This window comes from Nelusetta ayraudi, unplaced genomic scaffold (assembly GCF_046127955.1).
Source record: "Nelusetta ayraudi isolate G7.1 ecotype Tasmania unplaced genomic scaffold, CSIRO-AGI_Nayr_v1 ptg000004l, whole genome shotgun sequence".
In the NCBI taxonomy this organism is placed as follows: domain Eukaryota; kingdom Metazoa; phylum Chordata; class Actinopteri; order Tetraodontiformes; family Monacanthidae; genus Nelusetta; species Nelusetta ayraudi.
In genome coordinates, this window is record NW_027466054.1 from 7,976,630 (window position 1) to 8,004,505 (window position 27,876).

Below are 27,876 nucleotides of genomic sequence, written 5' to 3' on the forward strand. Positions count from 1 at the left end.
AGGTGTCATGCTAGCTGAGTAATTTACAGTGCACCGTGTATTTCAAGTTATTTTACAATGTCTTTATTAGTTTATCAATACTAAATGTAAACATTTTTGGGCTTATTCTGGCACAAGTGGTTAAATAGGGCAGTATAGCCAAATGTGTTCTTGGCAGTTCATTTACTGTTAAATGGTGCTGAATAAACAGGGTTAGAAATGTCAGCTGCTACTAATTAGCTTGAGACATGCAGTTGGATTATTTATTTTTTGTGGAAACAACAATAAATCCCCAAGATTACCAATGAATTTTGCAAGCACAGCGCAGACATCTCACTCAATCTAAAACGGCTTCTGAGTAGATATTGTTTGGTCCATTTTTTTTTATTTCAAACCCTTTGGAGAACAGTGACTGTGGGTTGGGGGGAGGGGTGGGGGGTGTTTTTGTGCATTAAAACAATCTTAAGTTGACTCGCAGCTTTTTTTTCTGCTTCAAACCGCTGTAATGTGGACAAACAGGCAAACGTGCCCCGCAGCCAGTCAGTCAGCCTACTGGCTTCAAAGCGCCGCAACACATCGGGACCTGTGAAGCGACGGCGGTGATCATTCAGAGTCCCGAACAAAGGTCAGTGAGAGATGAACCTGTGCTAGAAAGGTCCTGCCAGATGTGAGGGGTTTCACAACGCATCGAGGTCAACGTGTCGATACAAGAGCTGCTGCACCGCGTGGCAGTTTCCATGAGTTACCCCTCTAACAAACAGTCATGAAGTCTAAAGTCACTGTGTTGGCCCCCAACGGCATGAATTCAATACAGACATGAGTGCGTTTTTCTACTGTATGTCATTAACTATATTCTCTACAAGTTGATGGGTAGAAAAATGTGTTTTTACATGCTAGTACGATATTTTCCCCCGTAATTTGTCTTTTTTTTCTTTGTCAAAAAAAAAAACCCTCCTGACACACACGGCAAAGTTCACCAATATTTTGGGGGTCTCTTGACTGCATCTGAAATTGTGAACACCATTGAGGTACCCTGAGGGAACACATTTTCTACATGATGTTCGGTTGAACTGTATATATGCAGCTGGTCTTTAATGAATTGGTACTTTTCAATGTGAAGTCACAGATGTGTGTAGTGCGACACCCTTCCACTTTACTGGCGTTGCTCACATAATGCAGTGTCACACCAAGTGTTGTTCAGCAGCTGCATGTTTAAAACTGGGAAAACCGGCCTATCTACAAAAATAGTGATAATGTCCCAGAGGCTTTTCTCCCTTCTGTCAATCATTAGGGCTATAGATTGTACACTCAACTACAGTAGCATTTACACTTAAAGCTAAAACCAAGAGCAGAAACCCCAGTGTTGTATTTAAGGTTTTCACAGAGCACCAAAATAAAATATCCATTTTTAAAATAGCTGCATAAAATAAGCATTGGTACTCAATTCATCATTAATATAGCATTCTTCCCACATCAATACTCACACATATGTAATGGACCTACCTTTCATCTCCTAACTAAGCTCATCTAAAATGTGCATGTAAATGATGGATGCTGCATTTTAAACTGATTCATTTTCTCAATCACAGACTTGGTTGATTTGTGGTTTTCTGCACTGATGATGGTTGCTATTAGGTCAGTGCTTTTCGAGCACATACAAGATTCCTCGTTTATAAGGTAAAATGACGCAAACATTTCACACATTAGGATTATAAAGTTAGGTATCAATGTCAGGAGGAATGCTTCATGACTAGAAAATTAAGTAGTCACTAAGGATTTACTTATGCTTATTATTATGCAGTTTTATATATACAGTATATATTATTTATAAGTGTTATCACCAAAAAAACACCTAGTTGAAGAAAGTACAATTGGAACTGAACATTATGACAAGTAAACCCTGAAGTGGAGCAGGAGTCGAGCTCGACAATGGCTTTGAAACTGTTTAATAACGCATCTCTAGGGGGAAAATGCAGAACAGGCTTTTCCCCCCCTTGCTCTCCAAAAGTGTGCGTTTGGTCGTTCCCAAAAATTAGAAATGTAATACTCAAATAATTTTTTTTCTTCAACTTTTAAAAAAATAAATAAAAGGCTGAAGATAAACCAGCATCAGGGATTCTGAGATAGCCGAGTCGAATATTCCACTCTTTAAAAAAAATTAAAACAGTTAATAAAAAAAAAAAAAATCAATGCAATTCTGATGACATCGTTCATTCATGAAAACATTCTCAATCAAGCACACACACATTGAACATCACATGCATCTCCACTTACAGCAGTTTAAATATAAGGGGAAGGGCAAACAGAAATTACCAGTCATCACCAAAAAAAAAAAATAAAAAATCTGCCTCATCTTACACAGGGTGTCTGTGTCAACCCTGCAACAACTTTTCAAACGTTGACAGCCACGTCATTCAGACAACACAAGCGCGAGCCGGCGTCCCTTCTTTAGAAAATAAAAATAAAAAAAATCTCTACAATGAGAAACATTTTCTTTTAAAAAAAAGTTAAAAACTTCAATAAACTTGCATAGCCGTGAAGCGTACAAAAGAAACGTGGAAAAGTTCAGCAGGTGCAAAGAGTTGTAAAACATGTTAAGAGTCAGGCAAAGAGTCAGTGTGTGTGTGTGTGGGTGTGTGTGTGGGGTGTATATACATGAACAAATAAGACGTGTACACGTTGTTGACAGGGTGTCAGGGAGGAGAACACAAGAGTGGAGGTGTGAGACGGCCTCTGTGCAGCGAGTGCAGAAGGAAAAAGAGGTGAGTGTGGTTAGTTTGTACAGTCGTGTGTGTGTGTCTGTGTGTGTGTGTGTGTGTGTGTGTTCCCAGTGAGGAGTCGAGGGTGCCGAGACTTAAAGTGAGCCCAGGGACTGAGAGTTTTTCAGGTTCTTAATCTCCAGCTCCAGCTGCTTGACGCGCACGTCCCTCTGGTTGAGGAGCTCCCTCAGCCGGCGGATCTCCTCCTGCTGCTTGTGGAACTTCATGAGCAGCTGCGGATGAGAACGACATGTATGTTATGTCAAACGGCTGTGAACGTCCTCCGTTAACAGTCTTCTACGAGCCGCAGAATCGGCTGAGAGATGCCGAGGTCACATTGTTAGTGAGGCCGAAAAAATTGACACGAATCTAAAAACTCTCAACAAAATGTTAATTCATCAGGCAGCTGAACGGCAGAGATCCCAAGTCTGAAATGTTCAGATTAGAATCCACTCCGAGTCGATCAAAATATGGCCGGACCAATGAATGCGTCCCGAGAGAAAGAGGTGCTTTGCCACATGAGGCCGGTAAAAGCTCCAACAGCAAAGCTCTTATTAGAACTGCAACATTTCCTCATTAAAGGAAGAGCCACAACTGGCACAAATACCTTCTCCTGTTTTCAATTAAAGGCTCAGTGTGTAAAATTTTTAAGGAAGTTCCTCTGACAGTGCATTTTGTATTTAGGGCATTGTCACATGGGCTTCCTTAAGTACTGAACTCCCACTGAACTAGGAGCAAGACTCTTATTGCTGTATATGAACATCACTCTACCTCGTTCTCCGTCCTGGGCGGAGAGCAGAGCGTGAGGTCCTCTCCATTGCTGACGGGTGTCCTGCTCCTGTCGTCTGCCGTGTGGCCGCTGTCCTCCCCGGCGTCTTTGGTGCCCAGCTGGTGGTCCTGAATGTACGTGGTCTGCAGCGCGCCCGGCCTGCTCTGAGACCAGTGAGAGTCACCCAGCGAGTTTCCTGTCCCCTTGCCCCTCTCCTGGAAGGGTTCGACCACCTGACTGCCGGGCTTCAGGGACATCATCACTGGGCCTGGAGGTCAAACGGCAGGACATTAGAATCCATCTGAGAGCTGCGAGTGGAGGAGGCCTTTCACATTTCCCATTCACACGCAACACTTTTTCATTTTATTAATGTGGTGAACCGTTGCAGTCAGCAGGGAGGAACAGATGGTGTCTGTGATTAGAAGAGGCTGTCTGACTAATTATGGTATGATCTTTTATTTATCTTGGAATCGCTTCATTGTAAATTGGTATCAGTCCTTTTGCAGCTAAATATGAACTCCCTTTGAACCCCTAATTTGAAAACAGACAAGAAATTATCAATGTCTGAATCGCAAGAGAACAGTATTGATATTATTAACAATCGACTGTTCAATGTCAAATTCAAACTCTTTCTGATTCTACAGGACAATTCAAACCTATTTCTGTTCTTTTTATAGATAGATAGATAGATAGACAGACAGACAGACAGACAGACAGACAGACAGACAGACAGACAGACAGACAGATAGATAGATAGATAGATAGATAGATAGATAGATAGATAGATAGATAGATAGATAGATAGATAGATAGATAGATAGATAGATAGATGTACTTTATTGATCCCACAATGTGAATCTCTTTACAGCGCTCATGGTGCGCAGCCTGAGTCAGTTTTACTCTCTCTTCTTTTTCGGTGTAGCCGGAACATCGCACCTTTATCAATGCCGCTGAGCCACTCCTCCGCAGACAGAGCAGGCCTGTTCCCAGCTGTCATGGGATAGATGTCCTCCTGGTACGACTCCGACTGGAAGCACACACAGACAGTACACCCGGGCTTCAGCGGCAACTCTGTAATTTGTTGAAAAAAAGGCGTGTCCCCGTCTCCCGGAGGTCTGTGCGAGTCCGTGCACGCTCACCCTGCGGGGTACGATCATGGAGAGGGGCTCGATGAGGCTCTTGATGGTCACCAGTTTGTAGAACCTGAACACCTCGCAGGAGCTCACATCCAGACCTCTCTTTGGCATCACACCTGAGGAAGGGCACAAGAGTTAGGACCCAGTTTGTTCTGTTCCTCCAAGACTCGCTGCTGCGTGAAACTAGAATTATAGTTTCAGTGATTTTCTTTTTTTAATTAATTTTCTCGTATGTACAGCGTGTATGAAATGATCTGGCTGGTGTAATTTAGGTGAAAAAAGTCCGAGGACCAGATGAGTCATAGGCACTGCGGCAGGAGATACTGCAGCTTTTATTGACGAGCAAACGTTTCTTCAAAATGCCCAAGAAAACATAAAAAAGACCTTTCAAAAGCAGAAAAACATTAGAACAAAGCACAACATGCATTTACGATTTCCCAGGTATACACAGAGGTATACGATATAAAGAGCGAATTGATTGCTCGGTCTAGACACTCAGATGGATCACTGGGTCCATTATACTTAGGTTGTTTGTCACTACCTCAAGCATTCACAGATTCACTTTTAGATCACAATCTACTGGTAAGCGAGTTCCTTAGCACCTGCAATCCCTCTTTCTCGTTTAAACTCCAGGGCTCTGGTGGCTTTGGCTGCAGCTCGACTTCACCCGACCTGCAGACTGGCTTTCGCCCTCTGGTTTGGCTATTCAAATCACGTGGAGTTATTTGCACAGCAGTTTTGCCTACAGGTGCAGGACAGCCAGCGTGGCCAGAGGGCAGGCAGGGTTTGACTAATCAGCCACCGCTTTATATAGACACTGGGAGAAATGTCATTCACATGCGCTGACGATTGCACGCTTCCACCTATTGTTATGCATGGAAACACCATTTAGTACCATTTAAGCAAATGTCTTTTTAAAGACATTTGAATAATTATCCCATAATACAACCACACTCCAGTGGGACAGAAAGTCAGTATATCTGTGTGTGTGTGTGTGTGTGCGTGTGTGTGTGTGTGTGTGTGTGTGTGTGTGTGTGTGTGTGTGTGTGTGTGTGTGTGTGTGTGTGTGCGTGCGTGCGTGTGTGTGTGTGTGAGAGTGTGTTTCTTACCCATCCCTTTCTGAGGTAGAGGCGAGCGGTAATCTGTTAGGTAGTGAATGTATGGCTTTTCCGAGCTGATCTCATAGTACCTTATGTTTCCATCGCCCTGACAGAGACAGGAGAGAGGCTCTTACAGCAAAACCCAAAACTGAAAGTATGGCTTCTGTATTTCTGTTTGACCGAGAAACAAACCTTTCCAACAATGTAAAGCATGTGAGTGTCTGGGTCGTAGAAGGGGAAAAGGACTCCGGACGAACCGTCCAGGTTCTCTTGTACCAAAGGTGTTGACAGATCGTCCTACAGAACATTCAAAAATAAATAAAGAAGTAAATATATTTAAAAAATCTGACTAAGTGACATGTACTAAAAGTCATTTGTACACAGGAAGCACTTAGCATCGCTGATTTCAGTAATACCGGGGGAAAGAAACAGCATCGAGCTCTCAATCCCTAATCCTCAATGCAGCCATAATCTCCTGGCTGCGATACACTCTCACTCTCGGAAACACTCCGGCCTGTCACCGCAGCTGCTGCGACGGCCGAACAGATGACACTGATCACAGGAATGCACGGGGACAGAGACAAAACCTCTGGCTCTGACGGAGCACAGCCACGTCGGAGTTCAACGCTGGGTATGTTCGCGCATCTGTCCACTAGATGGCAGAGTAGTAAATTTAAAAGGGGGTTCCGTTCAACGAGAAATTGCCATTTTCTTTTTAAGACAAAATAAGGATAATAGTAATGAGAAACTAATACATATGATTTATATATCCACCTGTACAAATAAATGAACAATAGATGATTTTAATGAATAAAGTTGACAGCAGACATGGAAGGAAGCGTCCACCCTCCTGGTTGGTTTTACTTCATCTCTACTTTACCAAAAATGTTTTGGATCACAAAACGGCCTTAATAGACATTCACTTTTGTTTCCAGCCTTTACAACAACAAAAAAACTCACCTGCCGCAGCTTCTTTTACTGAACATCAGTGAGATTTATAATGTGTATACATATATGTATATATATATATATATATATATATATATATATATATGTATATATACATACATATGTATATACATGCATATATCTGGCTCTCATTAAAAGAAGCTCTCACCTGATCCCACAGAGCGATCTGCCGATCGTTCCACCGTGACGTCCCCGTGGTGAACAGCATTTTCATGTTCCCCAGGATCAGCACTTTGCTGGCTTTGTGCGTCTTGTACTTCACCTCCTGCAAGGGAAAAGAACACAATCACAAGGAGTTGGCAACATGCTGCATCAGATCGTTCTCACTCTTATATGACAGTGCGGTAAACTTGTTTCTTATTTAAAAAGGCCAGAGTTTTGGAGAGAGAAGACTGATGCGATGTGCGCGAGGGTCACCGTGTGGCGACCCGCAGGTCAGTGGAGTTATGTCAGAGCCAGAGGTGTCAGTTTTGGCTGTGTGGTGCTGGACGAGCGACTTTGAAGCCGCACACACAAGTAAATGTTGTGGAGATTGAAAGGCTTGTCGCTTCAATTCAAAAAATCCTTTTAGAAGGAATTAAGAAGTGAATTATGTTGTGTTGCAAATACTTTTTCTTCAAAGGTATAAGAATTGGAACACACACGAAGGTCCACGCAGTGCCGTATTTACGCTTGCGCTACCTGCAGCAGGTTTCCTGAGCGAGACTCTATGAGCCGGATGGTCTTGTCCTTGCAGGATGTGGCCAAGAGGCTTCCATCAGTGTTGAACGACATGGAGAGGACAACATCTGTGTGGTGGCTGATTGTCCGCACGGGGTTCTTTATGACCGGCTCCGGACAGTCCAGATTCCAGATCATCACCTGCAGATGTCAAGTGACTCATAATAAACACACTTACACAAATTCAAACAGCAGCCACTAACTGGACCAAACAATAGTTTTACTGATATTCTGCCGCTATGCGGTTGGCAAAACAGCACACTATGGATCCTGTTGTAAGATGTACTAGTCATACATGCTAAAGCACACTGAAACACATGAGAGCCTCTATTTCTAAACTCAGGCAATATAAATGACAAGTACACAAAGAACACAGATTAAAAAAATAAAACTGTCAAACAATAACATCATTAGTAATAAGTTCTAATAATCCTGAGCATACTGTAAGCGTACGTATTTTGAGAATACAGGCAAAAACAGGCAAAATCATCAGTTGTTTTTCTTTAGGGGCATCAAATTCAGGAAGTCATGTGCACATTGTGTCTTCAGTGCTTGAATGGTTCTAGTCAGTTTGCTGAGCCATGTGTGATAACAGTGAGTTGAAATGATTTCCAGCTGGTGTCAATCAGCTATGGGGTGCCAGTCCTTGCCAATAGTTTCTCTGATGTGGACTTCAAAGCTAAGTTCTTGGTGCACTCAAAAAGAGAACGCCTCAGATTCTGAAAAGTACGTCAGTATCTTTAATGCTAATGAGGCGCGGTGAACCTTGGACTAGCTGCCAGTTGCCTGGGTCAGATTCTCACTTTACTCCCAACTGATTTAGGCAGGACGAATACAACACAGGGCATAGCTGCTAGCTTGATGTCTAGCCTAATGTCGCTGTTGCGCTCTAGCTAATGGCTAAGCTAACAAACAAATCTGCCTCGTCGACTTGAACTTTGGATCAAAGTTTGTTTTTTTCCAAGCTCCCTATGGAGGCTCTCCAGCAGATAAACACATGGTATCAAATCAGATGGATTCAGGAATCAGTTAGAAAACCTTTATTCAGGCTCAGCGTAAAGCACAGAATGACCTTTCTGATCCGCCTACAGCGAGAGCTAGGCTGTGACAAACACCGGTGACCTGCTTGGCCGCTTTGAAACCCGTACATACCGCAATCGTCCTTATCACAGTTTATTGTTTGTGAGTTTGTTTGCTTTTGTGCTACCTGGTAGTCATAAGCCGTGCTGAAGAGGATGTTGTTAGCGGTCGGGTGCCACTCGATGAGGCCCACCCGGCGGCTGTGACCCTGAAGCTCCTTCCACGGGACTGTGAGGTTCTTCAGCAGCCCATGAGAAGGGATTTCCCACACTTTTACCTGCACACACACGCACACACGCATGCACACACACACACGCACAAATGAAAAAATAGAATTAATAAATTAGATTAAATTAAAAACCAGCACTGTTAAACCAAAAAGTCCATTCACAGAAATTATTTTGGCGATAGCAGCAAACTCATTTCATTTTTTACTTCTGAATGTATTTCAGTGTATTCAGCATTTTGGAATGGTCACACGACACAAGACCAGCGCGGACGATACTTTTTGGCTACTTCAGCGAGTCTCCTTCCTTTATCTGTCCGTGCGCTAAACTTTGTACCGCTGCCAGGTCACAGGCAAGGAATGTGTGGAATGACTACAAGCTATTTCTGCAGGCTGAACGGCGAGGCAATAAAATTATCTCCCTGCTGCTACATGCTCATATTCCGGCGAAAATGAGAGCAAGTGGGTGAAACATTCAGGAGAAGCACGAACCGTGGAGTCCTCGGAGCAGGAGGCGATGATGTAGTCGTTGAAGGGGTTCCACTTGATGTCCAACACGTTGCCTCTGTGGCCTGACACCCGTGGTTGGTGGGGGTCCACTTTGCCTGTCTGATGGGCGAACATAGGCAGGAGTGAATCCAAGGAAGGTTCATTTTGCAGAGTAGGGGTATTGCGCAGACTTCTGCCATTTGTTTCAACTATTTTCACTGTCGGTCTAAAGATGGACACCGTAACAAACCAGAGTTCATAGTTTTGTATTGAAATACCAAGTTTGGCTCAGCCTCAAACAAAAAAGGGTCTCCAGACGACAGACGTTACAAACTGTGCAAAGAGATGTGCAAAAATCAAACTGGCAACCGCAAGAAAAGCGAGTGGGTCAAACCGTCCCGTAAAGGAAAACAGCCACACTTCACTTCTTTTTCTTGTCAACTTTTCAGAGAGCATGTGTTTGTCCTGGAAGTCACCCCTTTGTGACATCACAAAGGGAAACAAATACACCCCATCGTGATGTGTTTGTTTTAATGTGCTATACACGCTCACAGAAGGCACACGCAAATCAATTCAGCCCCATCGCTGGTTCGTTGGAGGTCTGCGCTCAGTTTTCTGCCCCTTTAAAAAACAAAAGATGACGTCTCATCCTTTTTCTAAACAAAAACAGAGTCAACAGACATTCAGACATTTATATCAAGCTCCATCCTCAACTGCATTTCATACATTTTGTCTGTGTGCCTTAATAAAAAAATAAATAAAGATAAGCCCTGGCTAGAAAACGGAGGGCTGGATTAGTAGAAAATACAAATAATCCATAAATACTGAAATCTTGGAGACGGGCACAAATTGAAAAACAGCATTCAACGGCAAAAAGAGGCCCGTAGGTCTCACTAAAGACTTTCTGCCTCAACAGAACGACTAATTGTTACTTGCAGCACGGACGGAACCTGCCTGCAGGCGACATTACTCAGAGGCAAAGGTGTGTTTGGAACACGCCGATGATGTCACCGGGATGTTTGCCTCCAGCGAAGCCAGCAAGACGCAGCATCGCCGTTCTTGAACTTTTATTGTCTCATTGTGCCACAAAGGCTCATCTGCGAGCAGGAGGTGGGAGAAAAGCCTTGAGGCTTCATCTCGCCGAGACTCTGCAAGAGCTGCAGAGGGGCTCAGGTGATAACTGATGTCATCCCTGAGCCTGAGAGCAGTTCATGCCTGCACCGGCGGGGAGGTGATAATTCACTCGTTTGATTCATGTTGCTCAAGCACAGTGCCGGTGTGCAGGGAGATGAGAAAGAAGCGATAAGAAGGAAGAAAAAGGCAACTTGAGACGTTTTGGGTTGAAGCCAGATGGAGGTTTTAACTCTCCGTTCATCCAACAGCTGAGCTTTCGCAGCCAAATGTGACTTTGCGCTTTGTTATGAAAATGCATATCATGACATGAAAACCCAAGAAAAAGCTATTTCAAAGTTAGATACAAGTCAACCACACAATGAACTGTATCACTGGCCGTCAGCTCAATCAAAAGCAAATATCTGTTGTGAGATCAGCAAGATAGAAACGCCGCTCCCTATGTTGTCCTGAGCCTGCTTGAGCCTGTTTGAACAGTGGCAGCAAATATTTATTCCCATTTAATTTGAGGAGATTAAATCCGCCAGCGCGTTCACGTCAGAGGTTTTCTGCAGTGTGTAGCACGCGGTTAAGACGTCCCACACAGGTTTTTTTCAAAAATGAAAAAAAAAGCTGGGAACTCTAATTAGTTTTCTGTTTTTTTTTAGCAAACCAACAGATTGCACAGGTGTCTTGGCTGAATCCAATCCATGCTTGTTACTTCTCTTGTCTCTACTTACTTATGCTAATACGGAAATACTAAAAGAAGAATGATGTTCCTGAATTATGTGCTTCAGTTACATCATTGTAAACCGTTTTTGTGACATTTTAGGTGGAGAGCTCCTGTTACTTAACACTTATTAATTATATAGTTTTACCTCCATTTCAAGACCTTCACACAGAAGGATATTTGGACCAAGTTACTTCAAAATTATACTTTTGTGATGCAGAAATCAGGGTTAGGGTTAGACCCTAACCCTATGTCAGTGTAATGGGCATTATTCCATCTCATCTTGTAGAAAATGAAGCTAAATTGACTGTGTACCACTTCTTTTAAAAACAAGATATGCAGCTTGTGGCGTTTCACAGCTGCAGTGTTTGTGAAACACTCACATGATGGACCGGCAGGATGAGGAAAGCCCCTCCCCCGGCGCACTCGGTGATGACCGCCAGGAATCGTGGGTTGACGGTGCAGAAGTTGTTGTCCTGGACGCTGCGCGTGATGGGCACGCCATCGAAGCAGCTCTCCTTGGCAGAGGCCTTACCGAACACGTGGCGGAACTTGGAGCTCCGGTACTGAGGACGCCATGTCATCTGAAAGAGGGGGTAGAGGGCCGAGGGAGCGAGGGAGGAGACGGGGGAGGTCAGTCAAGGAAAGTCGCCTCCAGTTGTGCTTTTCACACTGCTGTACCTTCCTCGCAAGCACAGAGCAAAGCCACGGTCAACACTGATGCGTTTTTCAAAACAGGGGCAGTCAGAGGGCGAAACGTACCTCCGGAGTGTCAACATGAAAATCAAATCTGAATGCATGATAAACAGGAAAGAAAAGCGGCAAAATCAGTTTCCTCCCTCACAATGATTTTCACCCAGGGTTGCTTCATGTTACATTCCTTGAGGGCCATGTCGAGCTTCCGGCCATTTCCTCATAGCATGACAGCCACTTATTGATCGTGGAACCGATAATGTTAGCATGCATGCAACACTGAAAGTGCAGGTGCAAGATTAGGAAACCCAAACAATGTTCACTTCAGACAAAGGAAGGGCTGCACAGGTGTAGAAATGGATCAGCAGAAAACAATAAAGCGGAAGCAGGAGATTCCATGAGTTCATTTGTGTCTCCTTTTTTTCATTCCATTGAAGATTATCAATGTAAAACCTATGGCATGGCTCTAGAAAACGAGTGACATTATAGCAGCATAAACAACTGTTTCCCAATTAAACTACGACCATCTCGTGGTTATTGTTAAAGGAGTCATAAACATCTAAGACGACAATTACACGGCAGAAACTACCAAGCATTTGCTGGTAAATAATTCAGCCCTTGAATATTTGGGTCAAGCCGGTATGAGCACCTGTTAATTACATGGGTTGTATCTTAGGTCGTCCTGTCTCCTGGGAGCAAGAGAGGCACAAGATAACAACACGCCACTTTATGGAGGTTATTGGGGGAAAGTGGTTCATCAGCATTCATGATAAGAATAAGCAAAATAAATATTTAAAAATGTATTAACTGGACACCTTATACTGTTGCATTATCAACACAGCGCTTGGATGTTTCATATTGAACTGCTGAAAGACAATGGGACACATTAAAGAGCCGTTTTGAACTAACATCACAGCCTCAGACAATCGCTAAGTCATTTAGCCATAAATTGATGCGTACGACATATCAGCACTGACACATTAGAAACCATGAATAATCGATCGGTCTGATTTATAGAAGGAGTTCTTTATTCTTCCGTCCTGTCAGCTTGTTTTTCATGTTGTAAATGCCGGCAGCCATGGTCATAAATGTGATTGTTTGTGCTGTTCAGGCATCGGCTTGTTGTTCATTAAAGTCAACATTACCGCGACTTCATTAATGCGGCCCTGTATTAGCTCTTCCCAGCAGGAAAATAGATTTTGGGGTTTCCCAGCAGATAAATCAATCTTACAATTTTTAAAACAGTAAACAGAGTACGGAGAGGGAGAAAAGACCCTCCAGAATCCAGTCTCTCTTTAGCCTCTTCCCTTAAAGCAGTCGATGCTTATGTCATTATTGGGAAAGATAAGTGGCTCTGGTCCGCTGGGACCAGACCCAGCCAGCCAGCGAGTCTGCTCGGCTACTCTGCCTGGCTCCCTGCCTGCCTGCTGCTCGGTCATTACTTATAGATTAGGGGCGGAGGAGGCTGATGGACAAGATGTTAACACACAAAAAAACAGACCCAAACAACACTTCCAGTGGACACAACCAGAGAGAAGCTGCTGTGGAAAATGGAGAAAATGCGGGAGAACAATATGAGATGTTCTACAATCTTAAAACACCCCTGCTGGTGCTGGAATCAAACTCAGAGTGCGAGATAAGTCAGATAAAGCAGACACTGAATTTGAGCTTAGAGAAACAGAGGTCCCCTGCTGGAGATTATGTCGGTCTTTGTCTCCGCTAAATCATTCACTTCTCACCTTCTACCCCGGGGCTTTGCAAAAAGCCTCATGCTGTCACAGTGGAATGCTCCCCTACCTGGCCAAAAGGTGAAGAATCTATGAGTCACCTCCATAAAAAACATTGTTAAAATGCGCAGGCAGCAGTAAAAGAGTTTACAGCATTTAAAAACTGCTGGAAAAAAATCCCATCTCAAAAGATGAACTGGAGGGTTTCGCCCAGTTTATTCCAACAATTATTCAAAACAAACTTCCTAACGAATGGAACCGTGCGGCAGGTGGAGGTTTGACATTTCTGAGACATCATTTGGTTTCAAGGTTATTTGAAAAGTTGGCTCAGAGACTTTGGAACATTATTAAACAGCCGTTTGGTTTGGTTTGAGCAACAGTCCCAAAGTGGAGATGTTAGCAGAGCCGAAAGAAGCAAATACAAGGCAGGATCTGGCCCAGTTCTATGAGGCTGTTCTATGGATGTACAGCACAAGTGGAAGCGGCTCAACACTCTGTGTTCACTCCCATCGAATGACGCATCAGGCCAAACAAGTCACTTCGGCATTTTTCATCCGCCGCAATAGGGAAACTGAAAGTGTTGAATCCTCTCTTACAATACCTGTGACTTTTTGCCTCCGCAGTACAACGCATAGCTGCCCCATAATGAATGCATTCACGATCATTATCACAACAAGAATGCACGCGGCACGAACAAACCCAAATTCCATCACCGAAGGAGAACTTCCGCATATCAGAATCCGTCAAGGCGGGAACCCGACACAGAGGAAACTTACTGATTTATGTCCAAGTATCTCAGCAAAGGACGGGCTGGAATTTTAATCAGCTGAGAGAGAGAGAGACGCTGAGCATCGTCAGCCTTCCGTACACACGGACAAACTGGAGCAGCACGGCAATCAGCATCCGTGTGTTCCTGAAGGCTTACAAGGGCAGGGGAGGGGAGACTTTCATATGAAGAGGAGCCCAGACATCTTGTCACTTCCCAAAGCATGTCGTAATCAGGCCAGCGGCAGCTTCCGGAGGCTGCGAGGTGGGCGGCCTCGTCCGTCGCCGCTCCTCACACATAGCGGTGGATGACAAAACGACACGGCGGCTATTTTTACACCGGCTTTTGTCGTTCAGTTGATCAAAATGAAGCGTGTTCACCGACAGCGCGGGCTGGGGGAGGGAGGGTTCTGACAAAATAACAACAATAAAAAGGAGTGCGAGGAGAAATTTATTTTTAGTCCGTGACCAGTGAGTCACAGCTGGAGGCAGGAGGCCTGTTAAAGACGGTCGTAAAAAGCGCGAGCAAAACCACAGAAGGCACTTTTTACTTTATGATTTTTCTTCTTGGTTTGATGTATCATGTTGTAGGTGTATACGTTAGTACGTTGTAGTTATGTTTAGGTATCATAAAATGTTTGAATATTGTTTTTTTTTTTGTTTTTTAAAGTAGGACCCCCTGAAGACAAACTACCACTACTACTTTAAATTCATGTGCAATTTCTCTGAAAGCTAGTGAAATACTCTGGCAGGTGTCCTGACACAAAGTTATAAATTGTCACTTTTCCTGTGTTGGTTGAATTGTTCAACTTGTTGAAATAATGCCATGTATGGCTTTTATTGTTTGCAATGTACTGTGGTCGATGGGCACTGAAAGTCCAAGACAAATTTCCTCCTTGGGGGACACTAAGGTTTATTCTGATTCTGATTCTGATTCTGATACTGTGCTAGCTCAATGGGATTTGTTGAAAAATGTCACCGTGTTGGGCTTTTCTCGATCAGCTGCTAGTTACTACTAGTGCTGGGTAGAGCTGCGCCAATCTAACACGTGTACTTTACAGGCAGGCCGTCATTAAAGCGGCCCAGCTCATAAAGTGGTACACTGGCAGCCACTCCTCGCAGGCTCTGCACTGGAAGAGTTCAAAGTTTACTCACTAGTGTCATCCCACTGACTACACAGCAGGCAGCCCCAGGGGCCCCGAAGCCATGAATCACTGTAACGGCGAGCCAAATCTGCTGATAGCGACACTCTGCCATCAAAAAGTGGATGTTTTTATCGTTTCTCCAGACCTCTAGTCCGGTTCCTCTCCACCGCTGAGAACCCATCATGCGCCAGATGGGATGTACGTGGTGTTGTGTAAACGCTCAGAGCGAAATCCAAGACGAGGAATGTACAGGTGTGAACACGGGCCGCGGTGGAGTGGATTACCGCACGTCCGACCCACCGAGACAGACACACTTTCCTTACTACCGCTCACAGATGACACCAGCCACAACTTCTGTCTCGTAATAGGATAACGGCCACGCTGGTAATCCAATAGCCGCTCCATCGCTTAAGCGCTCACATGTGAATGAGTATCGAAAGGATAAGACGGGCAGCTGCCTGTCTGCTCGTAGATGTTAGCGCGCAGATGTTAAAGAGTTCTTTTTACAGAAGGCGCAACAGAAGCACTCTTCCTGCGACAAGGCGCTTGTGCAATATTTCGGTGGATTAATAAGAAACCTCCAGACTCCAGAGTAAAACCTCACGTCTTCCGATTGGCTCACAATGGCTCTTTGAGAAAACTGTTTTATGGCGTTTGAATTGGTGTACAGACAAAAGTGATTTAATGATTAACGTGAACAGGAGTCTGGCAGGCAGGGAGGAGATTATTCCGCTCATTCAAATCATGGATAGGAAACAGCTGGAGAGGTCTTCCAGAAAAGCAGTTTTGGAGACCACGGAATTTCTTATTGAGCTCAGCGAAAAGGATCTAAAGTGTTACTATTTCAAATCCAAAAGAGACGAGAAATTCAAACAATCAGAGAGGCTACCGAGGAAACAAGTTGACCTAAATACAACCTTTAAACGCCCGAATTGTTGGTATTGTTTTTCTGACGAACCATGAAAAAATCGGAAATATAAAAAGTCAGAGCTCGATTTCCACCCTAAAAATAAGACCAAAGTCGCAGTTCTTTGCAGTTTTTACATTTTGTTGATCGTCTCTTTTAAATAAATTTGGCTAACCACAGGATTTGTTTGCTCAACACAGCCGTTTCCTGCAAACGCTGACGTCTTCTTTGCATCGCTGCTGCACTTTCAGGTCTTAAAAACAAACCCTGGGATGGGTTTGGATTTCTGGAAAATATAGTGGAGACCGCGCGATCACATTTTTATTTTTGTTCGCCGCAAAATAACTCTTTTTACCGTTGATCACGAGAGCATCACACAAGCGGATAAATCATTGGTCCAGAGTTGTAATTGAGAAAACAAGGTTTCTGTGTTTATTTGTCAGCATGAGACGTAGGTGATGATGATGAACATTTGTAAAACAAATTGTGTTATGTCATAATTAAAACGTGTTTCTACAGCAAGCCATCACCTCCAGTCATTCACTAAGGAGCGCTGCATAGTCCCATAATCCCTGATCAAACAGGACACAGGACTGTAACTCATGCAACCACTCTGAGACTTAATGTTAGCATATTGAAGGGCGGGGCCCACGAATACAGCCGTCTGTAGGTGGAGGCGGAACCAACGAGGTAAATGATGACGTCATTTAAGCTGTTCTGGAAGAACTTGCATCTCGATAATAATGACCTTTCATATTGTCACCGTCAGCAAAAAGGAAAGTTAAAAATAAAATGCAAATGCTTCCAGTCGCTTAAGGCAGAGAATGAGCCGAGACTTGCTAAGTTTGCAGCGATGTGAACGTTGCACATGCAGGTCCAGTGTCAGATCAATCTGTGTCATGCCAGGGAAGGAGTTCTTAAGACGCGCACAGGTTCTGGTTGGGCAGAACATTTCTGTTGCATCTTGTTTGGGCTTGTCTCATGCAAATACACAGCGCCCTTGAAAACCCAGGGGACGGGGGGGAAAGGGCTTAGATACACACACACACACGGACAGGTCTGAGGAACCTGATATCAAGGCTGCATAGAGGAGGCAGTGGGAGAAACAAGTAGAGGAGAAGTAGGAGGGAGGCTCACCCTGTCACCTGGGCCAAGACAGACGGGCAGATGATCCGTGAAAAAGAAAAAAAAAAAGAAAAAAGAAAAATTTTACAAAAAGTTGTCCCTTTCTTCTGAGTTGTGAACCAAGATTTAAAAAAAAAAGCTTGCAGCCTTTCACATGGATCCACACGGTTCAGAATCCAGACAATCTCTATGAGCTGCATGAAGTGCAGCGTTTGTGTGCGTGAACGACGAGCAGGACAGCGAGACTGGACTGTGAGCGTGTGTGTGTCTGTGTGTGTGTGTGTGTGTGTGTATGTGTGTACACTCCCTCAGAGGGAGGCGTCTACAAGGAAGGGGAGAGCAGGTAATCTGCGAGCGCCGCTCCCTCTCGTCACTCCTCCACAGTGTTTGCTCAATCAGAATTCCTCACTCGAATCTTTGGGGAGAAGGAGAAAACGCTTGTCTGGGCAAACTCCTCGCAAGTGTCTAATATTCAAACCCACTGGTTTGAATATTAGTTGGAAAAAAAGGCTGTTGTTTTAACTCCACCCAAGTTGTTTCTATTTATCAACTGCAGTGTCTTGAAAAGCTCCGTTTTAAATGTTACACTTCCTGTGAGGAAACTCTCCATTCATATTCAAGTCTGACTCAAGCCAACTAAGATTTTTTTTTGTATACTCATTCATAAATTAAAGTGAGCAAGAACGAGTGGCCAGACTTTTTCCCCAACAACAACAACAACAACAACAACAAACGTGACTATTTCCGATGGTGCATTTCACTTTTTCACCCCAACCGTCCACTGCCAGGTCCTGTCTAGATAAAGAGCCCTCGAATAATGTCTTTCCACCCACGTTAAACCAGCTGGGACTGACGGCGGGTCGAACTGAGGCGTTACATAACTGAACACATTGGCACCAGAGGCCAACAGAGGCCAACAGCTCGATAAGAGGCCGGCCGAAAAACAGCTGCTTACCGTGCGCTGGCCTTCACATGGTCAAACAGGCACGGCCAGCGGGAGGGGCTGATCAATGCTCATTATTGGTCAAACGTGCGGCGCGCCTTCACGCTAGTCACAAAGCAAAGTCCTCGGCTCGCCGCGACTTGCGCGGTGCTTCTGCGGGCGACAGATAGTCGGCGACAGATCTTTGAGACGTGAAAGGTTGAAAAAAGGCAAACTTTCAAAATGGGAGAATCCGCTGAAACTACTTTAACATATATATGACATTTAAAAAAAATTAAAACTGTTTAATTTTTTCTTAATTAAACAGTTTTATTCAGTTAAATTTGAGCTACGTCACCACTAAACTTGCTTCATCTCGCTACTATGTCTATATCATCAGCACTATGCAGAAAACCCAATTTAGAAATAGGTTTTGTCAGGACAAAAAAAATGTTGGGGTTGTTTAAGCAACAAATTAAATGTTAATTAATTAAATCCATTGCAAGGCAACATGTTTATTTAAGGGGGATGCAGCACTGACAGCCTTACCATCCACACATACACCAGGGAAAACACACAGATCGCAAAGGCCAATGGTCACACACACACCGTCTCTTCAACAAGAATCAAAAACTGCTTAAATCAATTGGCTCGTCAATTACAATGCTTTTATCCGTAGATAAATTAACCTTCATTTTTGGACTATGTTTCCTCATTTTGGCGTTTGCTGTAGAAATCTTTGCATCTAAGGTATAGCATACAGCTAGCTTTCTAGCGTTAGCATTCATCTTTAGAATGTTAGATGAGATTTCTGAGATGTTTGAGTTTGCTTTAATGTAAACTTTGAACAAGTGAATTTCTGTTGGAGATGAATAAAGTGGCTAGCTAGCAGGTAGTTGACATTGTGATGATCAGTCGAAGTTTTCAACCATACAACTTTTGGTAGGAAATATTTTGGCCAGTCTTCAAAACTTCATCATTATATTAATCATTAAATTTAGGTTCATTGTTTTAAGACAGAAGCAAGGTTAGGGATTGAGGTTGGGTTGAGGTTAAGTCAGGCTTGGGGCTTAAGGTAGGGTGTACAAAAGTATGGAATATGAATAATGTCAAATGTAGTGTGTGTTTGTGCGTGCGTGCGTGCGTGCGTGCGTGTGTGTGAGAAAGACAGGACTTTGTGGGAGGAGCCCCGGTCTCTCCCTGAGTTGTTCTGGGTTGTTCTAATTATCAATAAGAACAGGGCATGAGTGCTAAAAGCTAGTCTTACTGAAGCAGTCCAGCTGAGAGGCCTGCTCTATAATCACAGATCACACAACTCGCGGACCTAATGGCTGGCTGCTGTGAAAAAACAAGCTGAAGCCTTTGACACGGCGGAGACGCGGTGACCTTCCCCTGCGCACTTTGTCATCCTCGCTGCGCTGTCTGACTGTGTTTTGACTGCAGAACACCTGGATCCTGTGCCGAGTGCGGCTCTGTGCGTCACTCTGTCGTCTGGATGGCGCTTTGAATCTAATTGTGCTTCTGCAGAGGGGTTTTCGGTATACCGTCTAAATTGGTCAAGTGCTCAGCAAATAATGCAGCGCCAGTGGAGCCCATAGTGAGGTGAGCAGGTGCAGTCCGTAAGTCATCAGGAGCTATTGACCTGTGTACACTGAAAGCTCCATTAGGACCACTTTATTTACACAAGGAAAAACCAGGGAGTCGCTCAGATCAAAATTTCAATGACCTGGGAACCTTTATGCTCGTGACATCAAACTATTTTCATCGTTCGTCGCAGCACTGATGGGTCGGTTCTGAAAAGCTCAGAGAGGAACCAAAAAGCCCTGTCACTTGGTAATTATTTGCATGGTGCTGAGCGCTTTGGCTTCAATGCTTCACTCTGCAAATAAGGAGCCACAGCCTTCCTCTCCTCTGAAACGCTGCCTTTCTTCAGGATACATCATACATATTTCTCAGTAAGGTTTTAATCGTTTGAAAGATCTTTCAATTTTGGGATTTGAACAGCAGACTGAAATACGCCAATACAATCACAGGAAAGCATCATTTTCTGAGATTAAGTTTCCTTTAGTCAAATTTAAACTTTGACTGCTACTGTACCATCAGACATTTAGATTACAGCTTTGGAGGAGATTAAATTCATGTTTACTGCTGTTATGTTGATGAAATGGAGGATCTGGCACTGGTGATGAACATTTTTGGTACAAACAAACTAACAGAGTAAAATCCCTAAAACCCAGAGCAGATCCAGATATTAATCCAGATCCAGATCCAGATCCAAATCTGGTCTACTGCAGATATATGGTGGCTCTACATAGATGCCTCTTTACAAGTGGATGTGCTATGCATGTGATTATAAAAGCTTACTATTAGCGAGGAGGGGAAGGGGGGACAACAGAAACTTATTTTTAGTGACTTTATCTGAAAATGTACATTTGTATTCCACAACACAAGACATCCGTACATGACATGCAAGGTAAATTGCCCCCTGACAAGTTCAATGACATACATTATATAAAATAAGCAACTATTTGTCTTAATAGACCGTTGCTGAGAGAGTGAATCAGTAATGCACACACATTCACATATGAGACTGCTGTCGCTGTACTGGTAATGTGGATGACAACCAGAGACACACAGCTTGCAGCGTTTCACCGCAGTACTTTTCCACTGTGAAGGAGCAAATCTGCTTGGCGCAGATGCCAAGAACGACAGCGCCGACCATTTCAATCCACTCAACTCGATGAAAGAAGGACAGGTGAACAGGAGGCGACGTAATGGAGAAGGTATTTGACAAAGTGATTGATTGTTATTTCAAAACTACACGTCATCTAACTTCATGTAGTTTCACAAAAAAAAGTGTCATCATGTGAACGACTACAGTACATTGTGTGATAGTGATCTCACCTTCAACTAGCCAAAACTGACTCATAGGTTCACATGCCCGTGCAGTGCACCTCATTCCAACATGTCTGATTCACTCTAATATCAGTATTACCACAGCTGTTTGAATCAGTTCCCATTCATACACATCACCTGACACACGCGCTCACATCAACTCTGGCGGTGAAAACCAGCGTGCACAGCCAATTCTCCTCCACATCCATAGAATAATGTACGTTGATAGTCAAGAATTCCTTGCAAATTCCGTACCTTTCATAACTACAGCCACATTTGTCGAATGTTCACAGACGTAAACTCTCAGTTTCAGGTGTAGCACCAAACAGATGGCAAACACTGGCTGCTTTTGATGAGCTGAAAAACAAATCAATTCCTTTATTGGCTTACCGTAAAAAGGTCCAGCTTTAACACTTGGCTAGAGATCATGGTGTAAAGGCCCCAACACATCACAATCACATTACAGGGAGAATGAGAACAAGATGACATAGCAGCAACACCTGCCACTTAAAGTATGGTCGTACATCACAGAAATTGGTGTAAATACGACCTTAAAGTCAAAAATAAGTTGGAGTTACTGTAGCCTGAGAATTTTTTTGTTTGCCCAACCCTGGTGGCATATTTAATACTCTTTTATATTGACTATATGCTAGGTTAAACAACTGTTACATATCTCATTGCATGAAAACATAAGGAACAATTCAACATTTTATCTAACAAATCTCACACTAGTACTTAAAGCAGCAACAGTACCTAAAACTGTGCTGTATTTAACTCTAAATGACCAGGATTCCCCTCTGTTACCAGGACTTTGTCGTGCTTCCAAGGGCACCACTATCAGTGGAGGGGCCTAACCTCCGTGCCTGCCAACCTTTTGATTAATTATATTACTCCAAAGCCTGTTAAATAAAACTGAACCACTTAAGCATTTGAGCAGAGTTCCGTCTTGGATGCAGGTCCGTCACTGATAGTTGTCCCCATTCAAACCCGACACAGTAGGAGTCCTGGCAACAAAAGGCAACTCTATGGATTAAGGACTGCCCACCATAATTTTAGCTTTTAGAGCATGCTTCATGCTATTTGCATGTGTTTTCTGAAGTTGCAGTATATTTGACCGAAATTGTGTATTGCCCCTTTAAATTTCAAATTTGCTGGTATGGTGCTCAGCTTTTTATCTAGTCTTCTTTTATTAGCTACCAATGATTATCTTTTATTTTTATAGAGTGAGTGAAATGAAGGTTGGAGGTGAATTGTTTTATTGTTTTTCTATGGCCCTGTTCTCTGTAGAATTTCTCATATGGTCCAAAAAATAAAATAAATAAATAAGGCTGACACTGTTCAATACACTCATCATCAAAGGACACAGCAAGAGAAACAAAACGTGCTACAGAAAAAAAAAAAAGAGGTTTCAAGTTCTAAATATAGCTGTAGGTACTGCACCTTGGGAGTTAATCGGGAAAGAGATGTCGTGAACAGCAGAGGATACAATTTATTTCATACGTACACCGTGCATAAATTAACAAATTGCTCATAAAAAAAAAAAAAGAATCAATTCTCCATCAAAGTATCCAAGCTTCTTTTTCAGTCAACACAAAATAGGTCAAGACTCTCTAAGGTTTCAATGGCTAAAGTATCACTGAGGTCCTTCCATGCTTTCCCTAGGAACTGTAGTCAAGGTGAGCTTCACTTTCTGTGACTCAAGGGGATTAGCTAGCCTTAATATAGGCTCAGCCTCTCTCTGTCAACAACACACAGACGCCCTAGTGCTGCAGCGCTGCAGTGCACGCCCTGCTATCAAGCCCAGGGAGGCCACTGCTAACAGGATAAACCTCATTAGCCTACTGCATTAAGTTGTTGTGATACTCTACACACAGAATAGTAAAGCACATCAAGCAACAGAAAGAAAAAAAAAATAGCTCCGACTTTAGCAGGAGCTAGCGCTGTCTGCAGGTTTTTGTATCAGCCCAACCTTAACAACTCTGTCAGTGCGCCAAGATATTGTTCTTTGTATTTCTGTAAATTGCAATTTAAGCTAGGCATTAAAAACAATAATGACATTACCTTTAGCATGAAGCAGTGCCCATTTGCCACTACCTGCTATTTAGTGACACTGCTGTGCTTTGACATTGTTTTCAATGGTTGTAATTGGCTCCCCTGCAAAAAGAAGCTGCGTGAAGATGAACTGGCTTATAGCAATAACTTAAAAAAAAAAAAACTACACCATGATCCTTTCAATTGGATGTTCAATTGTTTCAGAGGGAAGGAGGATGATGAGCTTCACATGAAAACACACGCCTCTGATGCAACCTCTGCAAGCAACTCTTTGTCGTATGAATTTGTAACCCCCAACTCGCCTTGGTTGCATGCAAACAGACAAAGTACCCAATTATTTTTCCAGTCAGTGTTAAGATTTTGAAATTCTGTTACACAACATCACAACCTGATCAGAAACCTCAAGAAGATTGAGGTGAATGTGTTGTGTCAGAAATATCACTGTTGTAATATGGACGTTGTTTTGCAAAACACACACACACACACACACACACACACACACACACACACACACACACACACACACACACACACACACACACACACACACAGGCACATGCTCACACACCAGGCCATCTTCTGCCCTTCATGAATAATAAATAAAAGACTCTGCTGACCCATCTGCCTCAAGATGAGGTACTTTGCTAAAATAATAGAATCTCTGAGACAGTATTTTGCAAACTTGGAGCCCCAAGATAATAAACAAGTTCTTTAAAAAACAAAAGCAGGAAAATGTTTGAAAAATCAGTCAATTGAGTTCCCCAAGAACCAGTCCAGCTGAGCAGGATAACACAATAGAAAGCAATATATCATCACAACCTTGATTTTCAATTAAATTATTTACTTATTAATTCAATTACTGTATACAATATGGTTATGTGATTTGACTTACAGAGCACGTTATGGTACAGAGAGTTGAGTACTAGATGATAGGTGAAAATAAAGTTTGGCAAAAACTTAGTCAGATAGGAAAAAAACTATTAAAATACATATATACACACTGGTGCACTGGTGCACAGCTCTTGGCCAGCAGTGCAGCTCCATGACTGGAATTAAAACTCTGCTCCCAAAAATCAGGGGTAGAGGTCATTGAGGTCAGCCTCAGATTTGAGACACTTTGGTTCATTTTGCATCAACCCCCTGGAGCCTGAGAGGCCGTCATGATCTGACATTGAACAAATCCAGAGAATCTCTCACTCTCCCTCCATGCCTCCCCTCCTCCCTCTCTCCCTGTTATTTTACAGTAATCCCCTCCACGTTTTCCTCACGTGCGAACAGGACTAGATAATCCTCAGCCGATCGGACAGCTGTCATGTCAGAAACGTGCCGGACAACCCGCTGAGGCTGAACTGAGTGACAGTGATCCAACGGACAGCAAAGAACGCACGAGCAGCCTTTCAAAAGCCATTGTTTAGAAAGTCATTATACTTTGCTGTGTAAATGAACCGGCCCTGCGGTGACGAGAAGCAGCGGGATGTGGGTTTGTTGGGGGACGCTGGTGGTCTTCAAGCCTTCTGTGTATGACAAAAACAGTGAGAGGTCCTGTAGTCACGTGCAGACACGGCAGTTACATAAGAGCATTTTAGGATTTCCAAGCCATTGTCAGGACAAGTACAGCAAGCAATCATCCTTAACATGCACCAGCAAGCTGTTTCCCCATCTTCTTTCTGTGCAAATATTATTTTAAATGTGTTTGGCTGCAACCAAAAAATATGTATAAAAACAACTCCCTGTGAATTCTAAATGACTTGTTTTGCTGTTGTTTTTTCTTTGTTTTAAATTTTAGTTTTACGGTTCCAGGATTTTATTTTAAGTTGTTTTTGTTTTTTTGACGAAAAAGCATTTGTGGAAAAATTATAAAAATTAAAAACTTACTCAAATAGAAAATTAAGATAAGCTTGTAAGGACCAGGAAGTGTTAACTACAATATTATGTTATTCTTACTTAATTTAACAGAGCAAAAACATTGTTGAACAACTCAAATTACTGACTTTTGTGGCCTTTTATTGGCTGACTGATTGACAGCTGAAAAAAAACAATGGGCCTATTCAGGGCACAAATGCCATGAATAAACCACAGGGGAGAAGTAGGAGTGGAGATGGAGTCCCAGACCAAAGACCCCTGCAGGCTTTGTTCCGGAGGTAGGGCCATGCAGCAGGTCTCATGCTCCATCAGGTTCTCTTACTGCATGTCAAGGCACAATGTTGAGTGTGACATCATCCGCCTCTCAGCTGTGTCTAGCATGTTAGTGAATCAATGATGTAATCCTGAATAATGGCAAAAAAAAAAAAAAAAAGGAGTCGAACACAGCAGACGTGGTCTTTCTGCTGAAGTAGGCAGTTAGCCAAGCCTTTATCTTGAGTTTAGCAAACAGAGGGTTCCCTGTCTCTCTGACTTTCGGTAATTACTTAATATAATGTTGTCGACAAAATGGTTTGTTTTAATATAAAGTTGTGCTTTCAGCATAAAGATTAGAGGATGACACCAAGATCCCAGAGAATGGGTACATGAGAAGTCTGTTAGAAATATATGCACTCAGTTAGACTGAGAAAAGAAAGTATCTGCAACGTAGGGCTGTTTTGTTTTGCTTTGAAGTCGGCCGACAACAGCCAAGAGAAATATTGCCATGAGGTTAAAGGGCCCGTTTGTTCAAAAGCACGCCTCCATTTCACAGCAACAGTTTCAACAGGTAGGACTTTGACTCCGATAACCAGCAGCAGACTTATCTGTCAGGTTGAAAATCTGAATGCAGGTCTTGTTGTCTTAGACAGGGCAAAAGGTAGAAACAATAATGTTATTGATACTTGAGGAGATATTTGGGGAACCAGAATTTGCTTTTAAAGTTTGACAGGAAATCCTTCTACGCAGCAAACTGTAAAAGGTTCTATGTGGCTACATATCAGGCATGTGTTTACAATGTGTGTGACAGCATACCAGATTATAAAAGCAGGAGCTTCCTATTGGGATGACAAGGGTTCTTGAACAAATCTGACAAGATGCACTCCACTAGTCTTTCCACATGATATCACACTCAGAACTAGCACATTAACATCTACAGCTCAAACAACCCTCACGCTTGCGTCACATATCATTGATCAAACAGCTACACTGGACTGCAAATTCTGATTGTTCCCCCAACTTCCCAACCTCAAATTCTGACTATTGCACAAAACTAATATATGGCAATTTTCATTAAATAGAGTTTCAATGACCATAAGCAAATAAGAATAGGATTACATTTCTTAGAGATGTTGTGACATAATTTTTGCGACAACAATAATAATAGTAGATAAATAAATGACTGCATGATAGCAGCAGTAAAAGAAAGACCATTAAAGATCTGCCTCGTTAAAGATTATGTCCCTGCAATAGACTCAAAAGTGAAGGGTTAGGATTATAATAAATATAATTATATATTTCAGATGTGTCATGGAAGTGTCAAATTCTTTGAAATATCAGTAAAAGTTTATATCCTACTAAAGAAGTATGTTATTGAATATGATTAAAATATCAATCTGTCCCCTGAAGCACCAAGTCCTACTTTTCTCCCACTGTTCAACATGTGGTGAAAATTAGACTCGGGTCATTTGACACAAAGCTCTCAAACTGTTTCCCTTTGTCTTAAATTTGTTTACATCAATCCAGACGAGCCAGACTCAAAACAATAGATCCAAATGACACTGGACGGTTGAACCGTACAGAAGACTGCCACCCATACAGTTAAACTAAGAGATTACACTTCTAAACAACAACTAAATTCGGCAATACAGTAGTCCCAATAATGTCACAAAACAGGTGTGTGTGTGTGTGTGTGTGTGTGTGTGTGTGTGTGTGTGTGTGTGTGTGTGTGTGTGTGTGTGTGTGTTTAGATGAAGCCGCATGGCCGCGACACGCCGCGAGTCAAACACACACAAGTGTGACAAGACCGACTCACACAGCACCGTCTGAAACACACACACACACACACACACACACACACACACACACACACACACACACACACACACGCGCGCAACACCACTCCTACACGAAGACCGCAGCGGCACACGCCGACTCCGGCCGGCGAAACTCACCTTGGAGACGGTCATGTGTTGCGGGATGCGTCGGCAGGTGGTGGCACTTTCCCCCCGGGCGGCGAGGACGGAGTGAAGCGTCTGTTGGTGGTGTTGGAGCCGCCGGGCGGAGTCGTGTTGGAGGGGCGGCTGGGTTGGGGGGCAAACACCGGTCCTCAGAGCATCGTCGTCAGGCACAAGTCATGACGGCCCGCTCGACCTTGACGGAGTCCCGGAGAGAGATGGGGGGGGGGGGGGAAATGCTCGAAAAGAAGCGCAGCAAGAAAGAGTGTGTCCGTCCTAAAACACAAGCCGGCGCCCGAGCGGTCAGCATGGGCAGGAAGAGAGGGAAACATGCAGCAGCGGGAGGGGGAGGGGGTGGTGGTGGTGGTAGAGGAGGAGGAGGAGGAGGTTTAGTTCGGGGGGTAGAGGATGCAAGTCCGGGATGAGAGAGAGGGAGGGGCAAATCACGTTAACATGGGGAGGGCTGTACCTTTAAAAGCTGCTGCTGGTGATTATAATCATC

The 27,876-nt window shown here is 43.4% G+C and overlaps 1 protein-coding gene and 2 long non-coding RNA genes across 4 annotated transcripts; 1 reads left to right on the top strand and 2 right to left on the bottom strand.

The window, feature by feature from the left end:
- Window positions 1–40: 40 nt before the first annotated feature.
- On the bottom strand, window positions 41–27,768 carry coro2aa (coronin 2Aa). Of its 2 annotated transcripts, none has more exons than XM_076032439.1 (12): window positions 27,372–27,768; window positions 11,451–11,651; window positions 9,231–9,347; window positions 8,640–8,789; window positions 7,394–7,573; window positions 6,861–6,977; window positions 5,936–6,040; window positions 5,753–5,849; window positions 4,647–4,759; window positions 4,444–4,534; window positions 3,510–3,775; window positions 41–2,971 (listed from the first exon to the last, which is right to left on the bottom strand). In XM_076032439.1, the coding sequence occupies exons 1-12, from the start codon at window positions 27,384–27,386 to the stop codon at window positions 2,834–2,836; spliced, it is 1,590 nt and encodes a 529-aa protein (XP_075888554.1). In that variant the 5' UTR covers window positions 27,387–27,768; the 3' UTR covers window positions 41–2,833. The 2 variants fall into 2 exon arrangements, with proteins under 2 accessions (XP_075888554.1, XP_075888562.1); XM_076032447.1 differs by lacking the exon at window positions 27,372–27,768 and adding an exon at window positions 17,442–17,686.
- LOC142892368 (uncharacterized) lies at window positions 4,939–5,515 on the bottom strand. Its single transcript, XR_012927417.1, has 2 exons — window positions 5,198–5,515; window positions 4,939–5,130 (listed from the first exon to the last, which is right to left on the bottom strand). It is a non-coding gene; the product is annotated as an uncharacterized LOC142892368 (long non-coding RNA).
- On the top strand, window positions 8,198–11,513 carry LOC142892361 (uncharacterized). The gene is made up of 3 exons (XR_012927416.1): window positions 8,198–8,222; window positions 11,170–11,295; window positions 11,402–11,513. It is a non-coding gene; the product is annotated as an uncharacterized LOC142892361 (long non-coding RNA).
- Window positions 27,769–27,876: the final 108 nt, after the last annotated feature.